The 15,488-nt window shown below is 42.3% G+C and overlaps 1 protein-coding gene across 1 annotated transcript in view; it reads left to right on the plus strand.

Annotated features, from left to right (window-relative positions):
* The first annotated feature begins 3,623 nt into the window (after positions 1-3,623).
* Positions 3,624-15,488, plus strand: part of LOC126336963 (large neutral amino acids transporter small subunit 1) — a 317,078-nt gene continuing 305,213 nt past the window's right edge. Inside the window, exon 1 of the mRNA XM_050001164.1 lies at positions 3,624-4,267. Within this exon, the coding sequence (XP_049857121.1) occupies positions 3,817-4,267 (451 nt within the window). The 5' untranslated portion in view covers positions 3,624-3,816. The remainder of the gene's footprint in view (positions 4,268-15,488) is intronic.

The raw sequence follows: 15,488 nt of genomic DNA on the forward strand, positions 1-15,488 counted from the left end.
GAAGTATTTGGTGGAATTCGTATTTACACTTTCGTAATAAGAAAATTTGCAGTGTACATGTTGCAGTATTTTTGTGGAATTTGTATTTACATTTTCGTAATACGAAAATATGCAGTGTATATATTGCCACGCATCAATGGCCTTTTCAGAACGCGTTCGTTTTTGGTGGGTTTCGTTTCCAGAAGTGTCCGGAAGTTCTACACAGATGTATGAAATCTACACCGTTGAAAAGATTGATAAGTTTTATATCTCCGAGGGAACGTATATTGTCATTTAACACGGAAGAAAAGTACTTTCAGCCGGGATATAGTGTACTTTCACCGTGCAAAAAGTGTCTTTTTGACTGGGAAATCCGAGAAAAACAAGAGAATTTTTTTTCTTGTCCGCGTATACACCCTATCCAAGGAAACCTACTTTATGCAGAAGCTCAACTAACTTCAATGTTAGGCACTAGACGAGATGTGTTGTGTATCGCGAAGTTCACTGTTGAAATTCCGACTGCGTACGTTGCAAGGAGAGCCTGTAAGATATTACTTCATGTACGTCTCGCAAGAAAATCGTGGAAACAGAGCTCTTAGGAAAAGGTTTATTGATAATCGTTCTTCCCACTAACAGTTCGTGGAGGGGAAGATGAAATAATGACGATACGAGAAGTACCATTTGCCATTTACTCTAAGGGTGGCTTGTGGATCACAAGTGATTTTGCCAAACGGCGACAAACAGCAGGAAACGATCCCTGAGAATATAAAGAGCAAACAGGTGATATGGAGGTGGAATGAGATAAAAGATCTTTGGCACTGATCCCAGTATGAGCACCAGGCATGGGGCTTGACAGCATAGAGAAAGGCAGACCACAGTGTGGAACATTCTCCAACTGCCGCTACTCTAATCACTTACAACGTCTGCATGCCTTCTTACCTGCAGACTTATCTCCAAGGCGACGGTTTCGCCGCTGTTCCGTCACAAAGGGCGCCGCGGTACATCTACATCTACATCTACATCTACATTTGTACTCCGCAAGCCACCCAACGGTGTGTGGCGGAGGACACTTTACGTGCCACGGCATTACCTCCCTTTCCTGTTCCAGTCGCGTATGGTTCGCGGGAAGAACGATTGCCGGAAAGCCACCGCACGCGCTCTAATCTCTCTAATTTTACATTCGTGATCTCCTCGGGAGGTATAAGTAGGGGGAAGCAATATATTCGATACCTCATCCAGAAACGCACCCTCTCGAAACCTGAACAGTAAGCTACCCCGCGATGCAGAGCGCCTCTCTTGCAAAGTCTGGCACTTGAGTTTGCTAAACATCTCCGTAACACTATCACGCTTACCAAATGACCCTGTGACGAAATGCGCTGCTCATCTTTGGATCTTCTCTATCTCCTGTCAACCCGACCTGGTACGGATCCCACACTGATGAACAATACTCAAGTATAGGTCGAACGAGTCTTTTGTAAGTCACCTCCTTTGTTGATGGACTACTCCCAGATATTTTACAGAAGTAACTGCTACCAGTGTTTGTTCCGCTATCATATAATGATACATTAAAGGATCCTTCTTTCTATGCATTCGCAATACATTACATTTGTCTATGTTAAGGGTCAGTTGGCACTCCCTGCACCAAGTGCCTATCAACTGCAGATCTTCCTGCATTTCGCTGCAATTTTCTAATGCTGCAACTTCTCTGTATACTACAGCGTCATCCCCAAAAAGACACATGGAACTTCCGACACTATCTACTACGTCCTTTATATATATTGTGAAAAGTAATGGTCCCATAACACTGGGATTTCTGTCAACCATCCTATTCACAGTTGTTGCTTCTTTAACGAGGGGCGGTATCATCAACCTTCGTAACACCCACCTGTCGGTTACGGGAATGGTGGCAGCGAACTCTCAGCGCCGGTTGAGCTTCAACGTGTGAACCGAAATAAGCGGCGACCGCCTCGTGAGACCATTCACCCTTCCACAACGCATTGCTGTGAGTGACCTTCATCCCCTGTAGGAGTACGTGCCTTTAGTGGTATGAAGAGTACTACAAGACGATGCTTCAGCTCACTGATCTCTTCCTGAATGTGGACCTACAACACCAGTACAGACCAGGCCAGCACACAGGATTATTTATCGGAGTAGGGGAGGCAGGTAAATCGGAAAGCTAATTTTACCTAGTCTGACTTTTTATATTATAACACAAATATAACTTCGATTAAACCTATTATGTATCATAGAGGAGGACAGGAATTGATTTGCTGTTTTCATTGGCCTCAAATGACCCTTAATGCTAACACATTAACTCAAATTTCTGCAAAATTAGCAGATAAATATTTTTCACTTACTGAAGTATCAGTCTCACATAGTAAGCAGTAGAAATCAAATAGCTCGAAAAATTCAAAGAATCTAACAGAACGTTACAAAGTAGAGTCAAAATCATTCGCAATTTTTTTCTACGTGGAAGGCATGTGTTTACTTTACACAGATTTTCGAGCAAAGATACTAAATTTGAGTGTATTATGTTCTGTTCCGAAACAGCCCAACGCAGCCGTGTTGCAGCTAGTGTTCCTTGTATGGCTGAGTATGGCACTGACACTGGAGATAAAGGAAGCTAACTAGTTCAAACCTGTCCTTGGGTGATCTGTTTTCAGATACACGGAAATCTTTCGCAAATACAGATTTAGTAATGTTATTAAACTGCCCACTTTCTACTCTGCTTTACAAGAGTTGAAGCCTCGTATGATTTCGTGAACCTTCATGTGCTGTGTTTCATTACTTCTTTAGCCTAAACTCTTTTCACTTGACTTTCAGTCATAATCGAGAATGAATAATATTAAGAAAGCATTTTGGTACTACAAAACTGCCGGCCCGAGTGGCCGAGTGGTTCTAGGCGCTACAGTCAGGAGCCGCCAGACCGCTACGGTCGCAGGTTCGAACCCTGCCTCGGGCATGGGTGTGTGTGATGTCCTTAGGTTAGTTAGGTTTAAGTAGTTCTAAGTTCTAGGGGACTGATGATCTCAGAAGTTGAGTCCCATAGTGCTCAGAGCCATTTGAACCATTTTGAACTACAAAATTTCCATTGTATCGAGTATAAGCGCCAACGTTTCTGGAGGGGAGCGGGGGGAGGGGGGGGGGCTCCTGAGCAATTCCAGCCCCCCCCCCCCAAATTCCCGTAACCTGGTATGTTCTCATTAGCACTTTCAATCTTCAAAACTTACATTGTCAATAATTTTTTTACCTTCACGTTCAACTGTGTGTATCTCCCCTGTGGCCAACCGTCATATGACATTTGTGTTCTTATCCTCTCAGCATATTTTCCTGCATTTCTCCCCATTTAGCAAAATCACCCTGTACAAACGTAGATGTCAATATATAACTGACTGAGAAAAATGAACTCTGATGTTTTTGTCCCGTGTACCAAAACGTTGATGGCTTTGCGAGCCGTAGGCTACGGAATCGCGCACGAATGTGTGGGCGTTGTTGTTATCATTATCAGTGTGTCAGCCACGCCCAATATGAGAGACGCATGCAGTGATAAAATCGAAGCCGCCTGTCCGTTTCTGTGCCCCTCTCGTAAGTGACCGACGGCATCTGAGCGGTGATCCCTTTCCCATTCATACGAACCGCAGACAGTAGTGGCGCGGCTGCGGGTGCTGACGCAACGGTAGCAGCTATTTGCCTCAAAGCAGACCGCGACGCCGCGTCAAGCGACGCTCTGCGCATGCGCGGGAGCGCACCGCTTTCGCAGCTGGCGAGGCGGGCACCACTCCGCGGCCGTACACGGACGGAGGCGCGCGCGAAGAAGTAGGTCGCAGCGTGGCAGCCATGGGGTCGGAGGACGCCGCCGCTGCCGCCGGCGACGGCAAGGTGGTGCTCAAGCGCAAAATTACGCTCTTCAACGGCGTCGCCATCATCGTGGGCACCATCATCGGCTCGGGCATCTTCGTGTCGCCGGCCGGTGTGTACAAGGAGACGCGGTCCGTGGGCATGTCCATAGTGGTGTGGCTGGCGTCGGGGCTGTTCTCGGCGTTGGGAGCGCTCTGCTACGCAGAGCTGGGCACGTGCGTGCGGCGAGCCGGCGGCGACTACGGCTACATCCGAGAGGCGTTCGGGCCGCTGCCCGCCTTCCTCAGCCTGTGGGTGCAGCTGCTGGTGCTGCGGCCCGCCACGCAGGCCATCGTCGCGCTCACCTTCGCCCACTACGCTACTGCGCCCTTCTTCCCGGAAGTCGCGCCGCCGTCGGACGCCGTGCGTCTGTTGGCCGCTGCCTGCCTTTGTGAGTACCCTGTTGCCGTCAACAGTCGCTCCCTCCGCTTCCAATTTGGGTTAGAGTATGATACAGAGCACCCTTCCCGCCCCCTCCCGCTGAAATCTTGGTTGTGCTGACAGACATCTCTATCGTAGCCCGAGGTCTAGGTTATATTGAAACGTGATTCTGGTCGTGAGTTAACGAAACAGTCGAATACGAACGTTAAATAAAGGTTGAGGCAAGAGATTGTCTTGCACAGTAGCCTCTTGTTTACGATCGCGCCATATTTAAACACACTAGGCAATGGAAAGGTGTCCGATGAGTACTCCGATACGTGTTACGTACGTATATCTTACCTAAACTACGAAAAATGCGAGGAGATCCACTACATAACTTTAACCCTAGTTTGAGTTGGCGTGCATGCATTTCCTACCCGTAAGGACAGGATGGCCCTTTATAAACTTACTTACTTTCACCCAAATACCAAATAAAGTATGAGAAACAAATCGTTCCAAATGTAAGTCTGAAATAGCGCAGTGCCATTTTTACGGGTTCGGAAGGAACCCCAGAGATTCATTTAACGGTGAATAATTTTTTTATAGTAGTTGCATTTTCCTCAGACAGGTGTCTGTTCAGTTGGTTTCTATAAACGCATCGCGCCCACAGTTCCGTGCGTTCACTTTTGTATTGCCTCAGCTCTCAGTGAAACGTTTTAAGTCAGTGAACCTATCCATGCATGGCAGCTAACAAATCTGCTATACTGTACTAACAAGCAGCTGCTCGGAAACTGCAACTGCCAGGAATTTTTTTATTATTAAAAATAAATCCATCTCCTGTCGCACTACGGACCTTACACTTCAAATGTAAGTTCATTTTTCTTTGCTTTTAAATCAACAGAGTGTATATTTTCGCAACAATATTCCCCGTATTTCCGACGACTGTCGAGTCTTCAGTTGAGAAATTTCGTTAAATATATATATTGTTGTATATTAGCGCAAATGTTTCCGAGCATGGTTACCATCGCCCAGGACAATATAAACCAGTCACTCCAAATATTTGTTTTACTTAATTCGATGAGGTGACGCTTCTATCTTAGCGGCTGATCTTATTCACGTTAACCTAGTGCGTAAATTAATTAATTGAATAAGCATCAAAATGACGCGAACTGAACCACTGCACTCGTATTCAAGAAGACGTGCATCCAAACTCTATTTAAAAACTGAAGCGGAATTTTTACTCCAGTTACAGATCACAGTTTTTGTAATGTATCAGATTATTAATTTTGCTCCGTAATTACTGATTACACACAGTTTGACAATCATAATGGCACGGCATATGTAAAATGGTACAGCTACAATAAAGTGACAAACAACTGCCGCCTTTTTAGGCATGCTGACTTGCTATGGTACGCAAACTGGGTGTACTCAATTCCAAAGGTGGTATTTACGGACCGAAATTAATAACGTAATATACAATTTTTTTGTGATCCTTAATTTGGTGCTGTTCAATAAGTTTGTAACAAGAAGCTGCACTTACATTAGTTGGAAAAGAAAAACATGACCGCCGAGAATTTGCAATATGACTGTAAGTTCATACCACCTCCAACAGGATAATGCTCCGCTTAAGCAAACCGACCTTCGGTCTGATAACAACTTGGCTTAAATTGACAGTGAGTTTGTTCAGTTCCATACAATTAATGCACTAGTGGGTAATATTACATGAGTTGACTATTAGCATGTTAACGAGGTACGGAAGATGAGAATCGTTGCCACGTGTGCCAGTACCGTCACTTGTTACTCCAATGTGAGATTCGAACCTAGCAGCAGCCATTGCAACAGCAATGTCTCTTTACCAGTTAAGTGACTTAACGCTCTGGACCACTGTGTTCTAGTGCTGTAACTGTTAGGGCTATGATGGTGTGTATGCTAACGTAGTATTGTTTCAAGATCACAATTTCGTTTGTAACAAAGGCTAAAAATACACGTCACAAAAATTCAAGGAGAGACATTACTTTCAATAATGTGTCAGTAAACGCGTGATTTTCAGAAACTGGTCAGACAACGTATGGTAACAATCTGGTCAGTTCATGAATAAAAATAACTTCATATGAAAATGACTCCCTTTTTTAAAGTATGGCAACAATCATTCGACCAAAGAGAAGTATTTTGTGCGGCTAATGAAATCGGTATATTTACAGATAACACACTGCTTACAACATTTTGAAAACCGGATAAATTCGCTTAAAATGACAGATGATAGCCACTTTGCTTGCGCCAAGTGAAAAATATAAAGCTTAAGTAGCATTTTGCGTGAAGCGTGGGGAAATAGTGCTTCGGAGATGGCGGGTTAACAACTCGTAGGCATCCTATGTAACACGTGGGTCCGACCGCGACGCCACCTGCCTCGTTCCACCAGCGGTCAATACCGCTTCGCAAGCCTGCCAACTGTACAACGTTGTTGGTACCGTAAGCGCGCTGCCGTAGTAAACACCGAACCTGTAGGTCCAAAAAAATATTTTCTTTAGTAAAAAAATAGAGAAATATCAGTGACTTACCTCTGATATCCTGCCATTAGAAACAGTGAGGAAGTATTACACAAATCGTGTTCCGCAAGAGAGATATTGCGTGATAAATATGATTTCTTTGGGACGCGAGTTTCAACTGTTTGCGTGCAGCGTTCATTTCTTTTGGAGGGCCATTGAAATTCCAACAGTAGAGAGCGCATCTTTGTTATGGTCTACGCAGCAGTTCATGATCATAGTAATAAGAAAGCGGTTGAAACGTTTTAGAAGTATGAGCCTGTCTTGTTCTAAACGCTATGGGAAACATTTGCAAACGGCCCCAGGGTTATTATAAGGAAACGCCATGTTTTTATTATTAGCACACGCTACTGCAGAAAATAAATGGGCATATGGCTTTCTGCATTATTTTAACAATGCTTAAATTCCTACCTGTCAAACAGTACTAGACTAACATCTCGTCAGATGGTGTGTTTCACATGGCGACCTGGTATCGTGTCATTGTGCCCAGTACTGAACGATAAAAGTTAGAGTACGTGGGACGTACGCGTCCATCCTGCGAAAAGACCAGGTACCAGATCACCATTAAGTAACGAGGCTTGATAACAGTTTAATTTGCTGTGCCGAATCAAAATTAATTAAGATTGTTCGTGACTATAGCGTCACATGGATATTTCCACTCTGCGCGTCCTCGGCCACAGAAGCAGGTTCTAAATACATAATAATTCAGAAGTAATTGTGGAGAAACTAAACTGTTTTGTATATTCAAAAACACTCGATATTACATAGGCTATATTAAATAGCAATTTATAAAAGTATTAATCGTGATGTTTTAGAAAACTTGTGATCGGCAACGGCACGAATTTCGAGACTTTTTGTGGCATCCAACGATCATAGCTAGAATAGCAGATTGTTTCTTTACACTGATCATGAATTTACGGATTTTACACCCTCTGCCTGCTGACACAGGCCTGAGGGAAGACATTTTCTATTACTGCAAGATTTGAGTGATACTCGATGGATGTCTTTTCACCTCGTTATTTGCAAGTGATAAGCATAAGAGGGTTAATGTACAGAAATAAGACGCACTACTTGTCACAGAAGCAGAGCAGAATGTGGATCAGGCACACTCCAGACGAGAAAATGGATATATTGCCGTCTTACATCATAAAAATAGAATACATAGACTGCAGAATATAACTGAGAATTATAGCAACTGCTTCATACTGTTGAGTCCGCAGCTGCTGGTCTTGCGGGGGCGTTCTCGCTTCCTGCGCACAGGTTCCGGGTTCGATTCCCGGTGGGATCAGGGATTTTCCCTGCCTCGAGATGACTGGGTGTTGTTGTGTTCTCTTCATCATCATCATTCATCTCCATTAAGGTCGGAGGTAGGCAATGGCAAACCACCTCCGCTACGACATTTCCTAGTAGGCGGTGCCGATCTCCCGCACCGTTCCCTACGCACCTCTGATGGCTCTGAGCATTATGGGACTTAACATCTATGGTCATCAGTCCCCTAGAACTTAGAACTACTTAAACTTAACTAACCTAAGGACATCACACAACACCCAGTCATCACGAGGCAGAGAAAATCCCTGACCCCGCCGGGAATCTAACCCGGGCGTGGGAAGCGAGAACGCTACCGCACGACCACGAGCTCCGGACGCTCCTCTGAGTATGGTACCTCATCATCATACTGTTGAAACTGCTTCATACCGTTGAACACTAAAGAAAGCTGTTTTCCACCAAAGATTTAATTATTAATCTGAGCAGTAAAACTCTTTCAAGCTTCCTTATTTGAGCGTTCATCGCACTTCAGCGACACTACAACAAAATCATTCACATTTTGTTTGTGAAATTCTGAAAAAGTATATTTTCTAACATTTTTTCCATGGTGATTTTGAAACTCAATTCTAGATTGGTGCTGTACTGTAGGCATCAATGCATCAGTGATCATCTTCATCATTGTTGGCCACAATTGTTTTTGAGCGAGTGTGAAATGTTTATAGTTGTTCCAAATTACTCCAGCTTAGACGAGGAATTGTTAACACAAGAAATTTATGGAAGACGTGTGAGTTAACAAAGAAATCATAATGTGACAACTGCAACAAGATAGATCATGCTTAACGTTTACAAGAATTTACCAGGTATTTCATACGTTGACTGGTAGAATAGAAGTTGTCAAAGATAATAGTAAATCTTTTGCCTCAGGTGTCAGTGTCAGAAGGCGGAAACGCAGAGGTCCCGAGTTCGAGTTTCGATCTGGCACACAGTTTTAATCTGTCAGGAAGTTTCAAATCCGTGTAATGTTTTAAATGGCCTGCCATCTTGGTTATGAAAGTCTCTAAATACGAGCCTTTGCCGTTACAGGTTTTCTGTAAAGACCGGCTACAAGACACAAAACATTTTCATAATTTTAATATCATCGTTTTTAAATTTTTTATTTTTCAAAATCTCCACATCATATACAGCCAATGTAATATCGAGTGTTTTCGAAAACATGAAACTCTTTGGTCTCTCCATGATTACTTCTGTGTTATTGTGTATAATGATTCTCTTTAGTGACAGAGGACGCGCACATTGTCGAAATATCTACGTGTCGCTGCTGCCTTCATGACTAATGTTAATATATACTTTTTGCTTTATCTTGTGCATCTCGCACCTCTAGCCAAATAATGTCTCGCTCAGTGTAGTTGATTAATGGTTTACTTCCGAGCAGTCAGTCGAGTTGTTTCCATTGTATTGACAACACTTCTAAGACCTACGTAGTCGTCTTCCTCAGATGCTGCGAGTTGTGCCCTTCTGCTGCTTGGACACCAACCAGGTGGAGTCCAGTCAGTGAGTACACGTACCAGTACATCTCGCAGTTCTTGAAAAAGACGACAAGGCAGGTAGTCAAAATATTGTGTGTAAAACGAAAACAACAAGTCGGCCGAACACTCGGAACTACATTCATCAATCACGCCTAGGAATCCTTTGAGGCAGTAGTTGATTATTTCATTGTTGAAGCGTTTTCGTGAAGAAGTATTTCGGGTAGCGTATGTATGGCTGGTGCAGGATTTTCTTCGCCCGTTTGCTGTAAAATCTAAAAAAAAAAAAAAAAAAAAAAAAAAAGATTACGTTTTGACATATTTGGTATTCTTCGCAGGAAAACACAGTAAGCAAAAGTATTAATTCCTTGTGCAAGCCTGAACATAAGTCGCTAAGGCAAAGCAAATAGTAGAACAAAGGTTAAGAACATACATAAGTACGAATCCACTACCGTATGTGATGTAAGATGCTAACAATGATGAGGTTGCGCCAAATTGGTCACTAGGCAAGCCAGTTGGTGTGGATGCTGCCTTTTGAACTACTGTGCGCATTTTCTTTCTTAACTTTTCGAAATGTCCATTATGCAATGAGCAAAATTTTTCGCATGGATAATACAGTTACACTGCGTGACAATCTGAATTACTAAAAACTTGTGAAATTTCGACTAAAAATTAACAAACTGTTTAAACATGGAATGTGAAGACACTTCGTATGATCAACAGTCTGTATTTGATGTGTTTACAGAACCAGTAACAATTGGGAATCAAAATCAGAAATATAAATTTAACCGTAACTCTAATTATGCTCCAAAATTCTTTTCAGGGTGTATGCTTTTACGGCCAGGCCTGCAGAAAGTAAAAGTACATTTACAAATGCCAACAATAATTAAACAATGATTGTAAAAATTACTAGTAAGCTTATGAGCTACTGACTACCTCTAGTAACGGATAAAGCAAGACGAACGCAATAGATAAAAAGATGAATCCATTCTTTTCTGTTGTGTCGAAACGCATGTCTTCCGCTACAATCAATTCGTAAACTGTTCCAGATGTCGGAGGATATTTTCGACAAACGACAGTAGGTGAAAATGGGGGGGGGGGGGGGGGGATGTGTTGCCGTACGGTTGACAGTATTCTTAATATTTTTATTCACAGGGGTACAGAATAAAGTTTCAACGGTTGTGGAAAGCTCTCGAAGAGGAGAGTATATTGAATATGCACCCCATAGTTTGCAGTGAAATTTTTCGCAGAGATGGCGGGAAACTTCATAAATGCGAAAGTCAAGTCTGCCAGTACAATGCCGTTTCCGCCCCATTACCCAAGATTCCCCTCCCCACTTCCCCCCCTCGCTCCTGCCCCACCCCCTCGGCGCCCCCCTTTTTTGAACTGCCACTGTAGGTACCATATTGTACAAATTAACGTATGAGTCCTCAGGATGGAATTTTCTCTCGTAAAAATCATCGTTACTGTTTTGCATCTGGTACGACCCTGGTGGAAAGCCGTTATCATTATCACCCTATTTGCCTTCTGCTATAAAAAAAGTTTATGCTGTCGCTGTAGCCGCTCGTCTCTTCGAAAGTTTCATCGGTTGTTTCCGTTTCCTTGTCTTCTTCAACTTTTTCAAAAAGTCCCATTAAATCATTTTACCTGAACAAGGAGAAAGACACGATTTACCTTAATTTGTTTGTGGCTTAATTTTTTAAAAAAATTAGCACTGCTACTATAATTGTCGTGCGTATCGAAAAATGCCACGGCGGGTCGCATGTGTTCGTCGATTAAATTGTAATCCACCCCCATTCCACTGTAATCCACCTCATTGGCTGCAGCAGCCGCTCACAAACGTGCCACTGCAAGCAGGTTCTCGCTGTGGAGAACATTTTTATTAGAACCTTAGCAAAGCACTTCCTATGAACAGCACTTTGACACATGTGTGTTTGTTCAATATGCAGCGTATCATATTTCCTCTCCCAAATTCGCATGTTTGAGATGTCAAAAACTCGCGAAAGAAATATGAGTTTTATCCATGTGTAACTAATGGATCCGTCTGCGAAAAATGTACCGGTTGCTCTATTCACTTAAATTGAATTCTACTTAGATTTCCAGAGTTGATATGTATATACAATATCTTTTGGCTGTTTTCTTCATATTGATGGTATGGTAGAGTAAGTCGGCTTGTAGCATCTCCAATACAGAACGTGCATTTGGTGTGTTGCTTTCAGGTGTAAAAAAACTTTTGTAGTTGTCCAACAAGAGAACTCGCTACGTGTGGTTGTCGGAGCAAGAAACACGAGTCTTTTAGATTTACTCCGCAACAAAAAATGGTTCAAATGGCTCTGACCACTATGGGACTTAACATCTATGGTCATCAGTCCCCTAGAACTTAGAACTACTTAAACCTAACTAACCTAAGAACATCACACACCTCCATGCCCGAGGTAGGATTCGAACTTGCGGCCGACCGTAGCCATCACGAGGCAGAGAAAATCCCTGACCCCGCCGGGAATCGAACCCGAGAACCCGGGGGTGGGAAGCGAGCACTCCGCAACACTTGAATTGTTGGTAGTCATACTGTACGCTAATCTGGAAATTGGAGCCTTGTAATGCTGAATGGTAAGGCAGTTGAAATGAATGGAATTCGTGATATGAACAGTGACGCCTTTTTCCGGCTAGTATTTCCGCTTCTGTGGTCTTTTTTAGAAGCTTCTTTGCGAGGGCACATCGGGAACAACGAGCGAGTTTTGGAATTCTGTTGGGAAGTTTACGCTTTCTACTAGGTTTGTCATATGCTGCACTCACTGATTTATTTGTTAAACTGCGTCATTTTCAGTTGGTAAAGTTATTCTCTCACGCAACCATTCTTGGATTACGTAGCTTTTCTCTATAAGGCCTAGCGCTCACGAGTGATTTTAGTCGCCGTACAAGTTTGTTCACTCCTGTTCAGTCTGTAGATATATACGTAAACGCTCGTATCTCACGACATGACAGCCGGGTGATACTTAGGTCCGCCGAATGGCGAACATATGCTGTCATTGCGCCGCTAGGTTTTGGTACCGGTGACAAAAATGTCGCTCTCCGTGCATTCTCCACTCCCTAATTTCTTTCCGACCATCGACACAGTTACACGCATACGTGCCATCAGTGTCATCGCATAGCGTGACTTTGCACGGAAACGATATCTATAATGACATTCTTGTAGAAGTGAAAGAAGACCTGCACCTTTCCATAATAATTTGAAGGATTATTAGGACATCAATATGAAAATTTAAAGACGGGGAGAAATCAATCGAATGATATATCCAAGTGGTTTGCACTGCTTGTTGTCATAGCAAGTTTTACGCTTTAATTTTTAAAAAATTACAGTTATTTCAATGGTAGGCACATAATTATGTATAACAATATGCAATAGAGTTGGGTAGGTACAGTCAACTGCACATCTCCCTTGCGATTTTATTGCCTACCCTTGCGACGAAGTAAAGTAAGATGCAAAATAACTGCGTATGTTTGCTGCTAATATGGTTCAGTAGTCGGATTTGGTGAAATGTTGCGGCAATTCATAAGCAGTATCAACCAATCGAATCCCTTTTTACAACATTCAAAGTTGTATAGAATGCAGCATGATTTTACTATAATGTCATCAAAATCGGGACTTACTTCAAGAAACCTGTTCAAAACTCGCCATTTATTGTAAAGCATACCGAATGTACACACAGTGATACAGCGTGCCTATAGTTGTAAACTATCTTGAGCGAAAACTCCATCTTGAGGACTCATACGTTAATTTGTAAGATGTGGTACAGTAGTCAGTGATTTTCTTGCAATTCGGTGGTGAAACGTGCCTCGTCAAGCCAAGTGCCTCATCTGCTACCAGAAGTCAAAATGACGTCCCTTTTCCATTTTCGTCACTACGCAAAGTGCAATCGTTTGATATATTTATTCCCTTTTGTTACATCCTTTTACCCATGTTTGAATTTTTAGATATACGGGAGTTCTTTGTTGCTCCATTCCCACCGACGTCTACTTGTACACATACGAATTTGTGATCTCCATCTACCCATGCCATAAGAACTAGGAACAACAGTTTTTATAATTTAAACACTGTGAACGCCTGTTTGCCTGTTGCATTTTGTTTGCCGTCAATCGCTCTCAGTATATTAGGAAAACTGGTCTGTTGGTAAAACTGGTTAGAGACAATCAGGCAATCTTCACTCTTCTCTAGCATGAATAGTGGGTGCAAATTACAGAGTTCGGTAACATAGGCATTATAGTTTCACGTGCTGTAATACCACCTAACAAAAATTCAAGTTGCCGCCTGTAGAAGCTGGCCCCGGTCGCGAGGTACAAGAAACTCTTTGCTGAGATCAAGTTAGGCAGAAAAGTAATCATCACTTACAAACACATATGTACAAAAATAACGTAGGTATGACTACTTAATTATCTACTTATTTTAGTTGATATTTATAAATGAAAACCAGGACGCTGAGGTTGGGAGCTGAGCTTAGGGATAACAACCATATCTCTCAAAAACAAATTGTCACGAATCTCTCACATGCGCCTGGGAATAATTTACGGAACAACCCTCTTCGGCGACACGGCAAACGGAAAATGGACTTACAAATCGGTACGTGTTCTGCAATGGGTCTGTGAAAACTTGGGCATGTGCAAAGACTGGTAGACAAGTTAGAAAACTCCAACGTTAAAAATGCTGCAATGCTGGAGGATACATACAGAACCTCGGACATTACACCATGGTTAACAGCGTTGTACAAACTGAAAAGCATGCTTTTCTCTTCAAAAGAGTTAGTTGAAGCAGTAATCAGGTTCGATGCACTGAATGAACGGAAGTGCTGCATACAAGTGAAACGCCAATGGTTCAATAGGTGACAGTAGTTCGTGTGGTGTGACTAGTGGGAAAATTTCACTGTAGTTCCTACAGTTTCGTTTATCTCCTCCTTGTGTATAGTGAACACGATTTAGTCCTTCCATTCATAAGATATTTTTTCATCTTGACGCATTTAAAGAATAAGATGAAAAAATTTTTCGTAACGTTTATGATCACCATATTTTAGCATTCGTATTCCGATAGTTCCAACAGCTTGGTGGTTTTTCAATTTTCATTTTTTCAAACTTCCAATACTTTTTCACTGAGTCTTGATGCAGAATATGCTGTCTATTGTTGACCTGTTTTTACGAAAATTATTCTGCTAGACCTCTGTTATGTCCTCGGTACAGGTTGTGATAGTTGATCTGCTGGGTCATTTACAAGAGATTCAGCTGTTGTACGACCGTGGACATAACAGATGTCCAGCGGAATAATTTTCGGAAAACAGGTCAACAATAGACAGTATATTACTCTGCATCAGGACCCTCAGTGAAAAGTATGTGAAAAAAAACGAACATCGACTACCTGTTCATAGATTTTCAGGAAGCCTACAATTCGTTACACAGAGAATCTAGGGAAAATCATGGCAGAATACGACGGAATCTGTAAAAAAAACTCACCAGCCTGGTCAGAATGTGTATGGAGATGGCGGTAAGCAGGATGACATACTGCGGCTCGTTATCCGACTGTCTTGAGAACAAAACTGGACTGAAGCAAGGTGATGCTGTATCTCCACTTACCTTCAACACTTCGTGGAAAAAGTAGAGAAAGCAAACAAATAACAAATGAAAACATCACAGATGAACAACCAAATATGCTAGCTATACAGATGACAGTTTTAATAGGAAATAGTGGTAAATTGAAACGCTGCTCAAGAAACTAAATGAAACCACTTCAAAAATAGTTCTAAGGAAAAATATGACTACAGAAAAACGTGATAACTTTCAAGTGAAACCTACACTTTCAAGAACACCTCGAACTTAAAATAATATGGTGTAAATATGAATGACTGCAATAGAAGACAAGCCGAATACCAAACTA

This window comes from Schistocerca gregaria, chromosome 2 (genome assembly GCF_023897955.1).
Source record: "Schistocerca gregaria isolate iqSchGreg1 chromosome 2, iqSchGreg1.2, whole genome shotgun sequence".
In the NCBI taxonomy this organism is placed as follows: Eukaryota; Metazoa; Arthropoda; class Insecta; order Orthoptera; family Acrididae; genus Schistocerca; species Schistocerca gregaria.